Source organism: Myotis brandtii, unplaced genomic scaffold (genome assembly GCF_000412655.1).
Source record: "Myotis brandtii unplaced genomic scaffold, ASM41265v1 scaffold698, whole genome shotgun sequence".
NCBI classification, from domain to species: domain Eukaryota; kingdom Metazoa; phylum Chordata; class Mammalia; order Chiroptera; family Vespertilionidae; genus Myotis; species Myotis brandtii.
The window spans coordinates 587363-589192 of NW_005370731.1; the positions used below are offsets into that span (position 1 = coordinate 587363).

At 60.7% G+C, this 1830-nt stretch overlaps 1 protein-coding gene across 1 annotated transcript in view; it reads left to right on the forward strand.

The window, feature by feature from the left end:
• Positions 1–1385, forward strand: part of ZNF48 (zinc finger protein 48) — a 2156-nt gene extending 771 nt beyond the window's left edge. Inside the window, exon 1 of the mRNA XM_014529835.1 lies at positions 1–1385. This exon is cut by the window's left edge and continues 771 nt beyond it. Within this exon, the coding sequence (XP_014385321.1) occupies positions 1–1098 (1098 nt within the window). The 3' untranslated portion in view covers positions 1099–1385.
• The last annotated feature ends 445 nt before the right edge of the window (positions 1386–1830 follow it).

Here is a 1830-nt window from a genome sequence, read left to right on the forward strand (position 1 = left end):
CGAGCAGCCACGGCAGCCGCACAGGGACCCAAAGCCCAGGACAAGCCATATATCTGCACCGATTGCGGCAAAAGATTTGTGCTCAGCTGCAGTCTTCTGAGCCACCAGCGCAGTCACCTGGGGCCCAAGCCTTTTGGCTGTGATGTGTGTGGAAAGGAATTTGCCCGGGGCTCAGACCTGGTGAAGCACCTTCGGGTGCACACGGGAGAGAAGCCCTACCTCTGCCCTGAGTGTGGCAAGGGCTTTGCCGACAGCTCTGCCAGGGTCAAGCACCTCCGCACCCACACTGGCGAGAGGCCTCACGCTTGCCCCGAGTGTGACTGCACCTTCAGCCTCAGCTCCACGCTTCTCCGCCACCGCCTGACTCACATGGAGCCGCAGGACTTCAGCTTCCCAGGCTACCCCCTGGCTCCCCTGATCCCCAGCCCACCCCCCAGCTCCAGCTCCCCGCCACCTCCTCTTGGTACCAGCCCCCCACTGACACCTCGAAGCCCTTCGCACTCAGGTGACGGGCCTTTTGGCCTGCCTGGCTTGGAGCCAGAGCCCAGGGGCCCACAGGCCGGGGAGCCACCCCCACCACTTGCGGGTGACAAGCCCCACAAGTGCCCTGAGTGTGGCAAGGGCTTCCGCCGAAGCTCAGACCTGGTGAAACACCATCGGGTGCACACGGGGGAGAAGCCCTATCTCTGTCCTGAGTGTGGCAAGGGTTTTGCTGACAGCTCAGCCCGAGTCAAGCACCTCCGTACCCACCGCGGTGAACAGGCTCGGCCACCATCCACTCTCCTGAGGCCACATAACCCCCCTGGCCCAGCGCCCATGGCCCCTCGACCCCGAGTCCGGGCCCAGCCCTCCGGACTCAGCCAGCCCCATGTGTGCGGCTTCTGTGGGAAGGAGTTCCCCCGGAGCTCGGACCTGGTCAAACACAGGCGCACACACACTGGGGAGAAGCCATACAAGTGTGCAGAGTGTGGCAAGGGTTTTGCTGACAGCTCTGCCCGGATCAAGCACCAGCGTGGGCATCTGGTCCTGAGGCCCTTTGGGACCGGGGGTGGTCTGGCAAGGCCCCTCAAGGAGGAGCCACCAGTGGGACTGGAATGATGGGGCAGAGGGAGGGTGGAGGAGCAGGAGACCACAGGGGTGGCATCTTGCCTAATCAGAGAAGAAGGGACCTGGGAGTTGGTGGGGGAGAGAAGGAAAGAAGGTGGGAGGGGAAGAAATGGAGAAAGCAGTGAATAGATGAAGATTGGAGACAATGATCTTGAAGCTCAGGAAACCGTCCCAGCTGGGCTCAGTCAGGACCTTGGCAGTGCGGTCTATACCCCCAGCTTCTAGAACACTGCCTCGTGCACAGTGGGCATTCAATAAATCTTTGTTGAATTAAGAAACTGGTCTGAGCCTGAAGTCTTTAACCCTAAATTCCTGTAGCCTCTAAACTGTTTAGAATGGGTCAGCACCCTGAACCATGGTTTGGTCCAACCTTATGAGACTTTGGGTTTAGGGGACAGAACTAGGCAGGGGCAACCCGATCATCCTTCTAAGGAGAGTACTGCTGTGCGTAGGCAGTGCCCAGCCTCAGGCCATTGGACATGGTCTTGGCCAGGAAGGGCCCCCGTGGACAGAGCCCAGACCTGCCTGCCCTGGAGGACCCCACCCACCCTGACACATGGACGCTGGCAGAATGGACCAGAGGCAGCAGCAGGAGAACTCTGCATGCCAGGCCCAAGCCCTGTGCACATCCGCAGAGAAAGCGGCTGGGAGGGCAGGACTGGAATGAGGAGAAGCCAGGGAAGTTCCATGGCCAGACAGACACAGCTCCACGTTTCCTTGCCA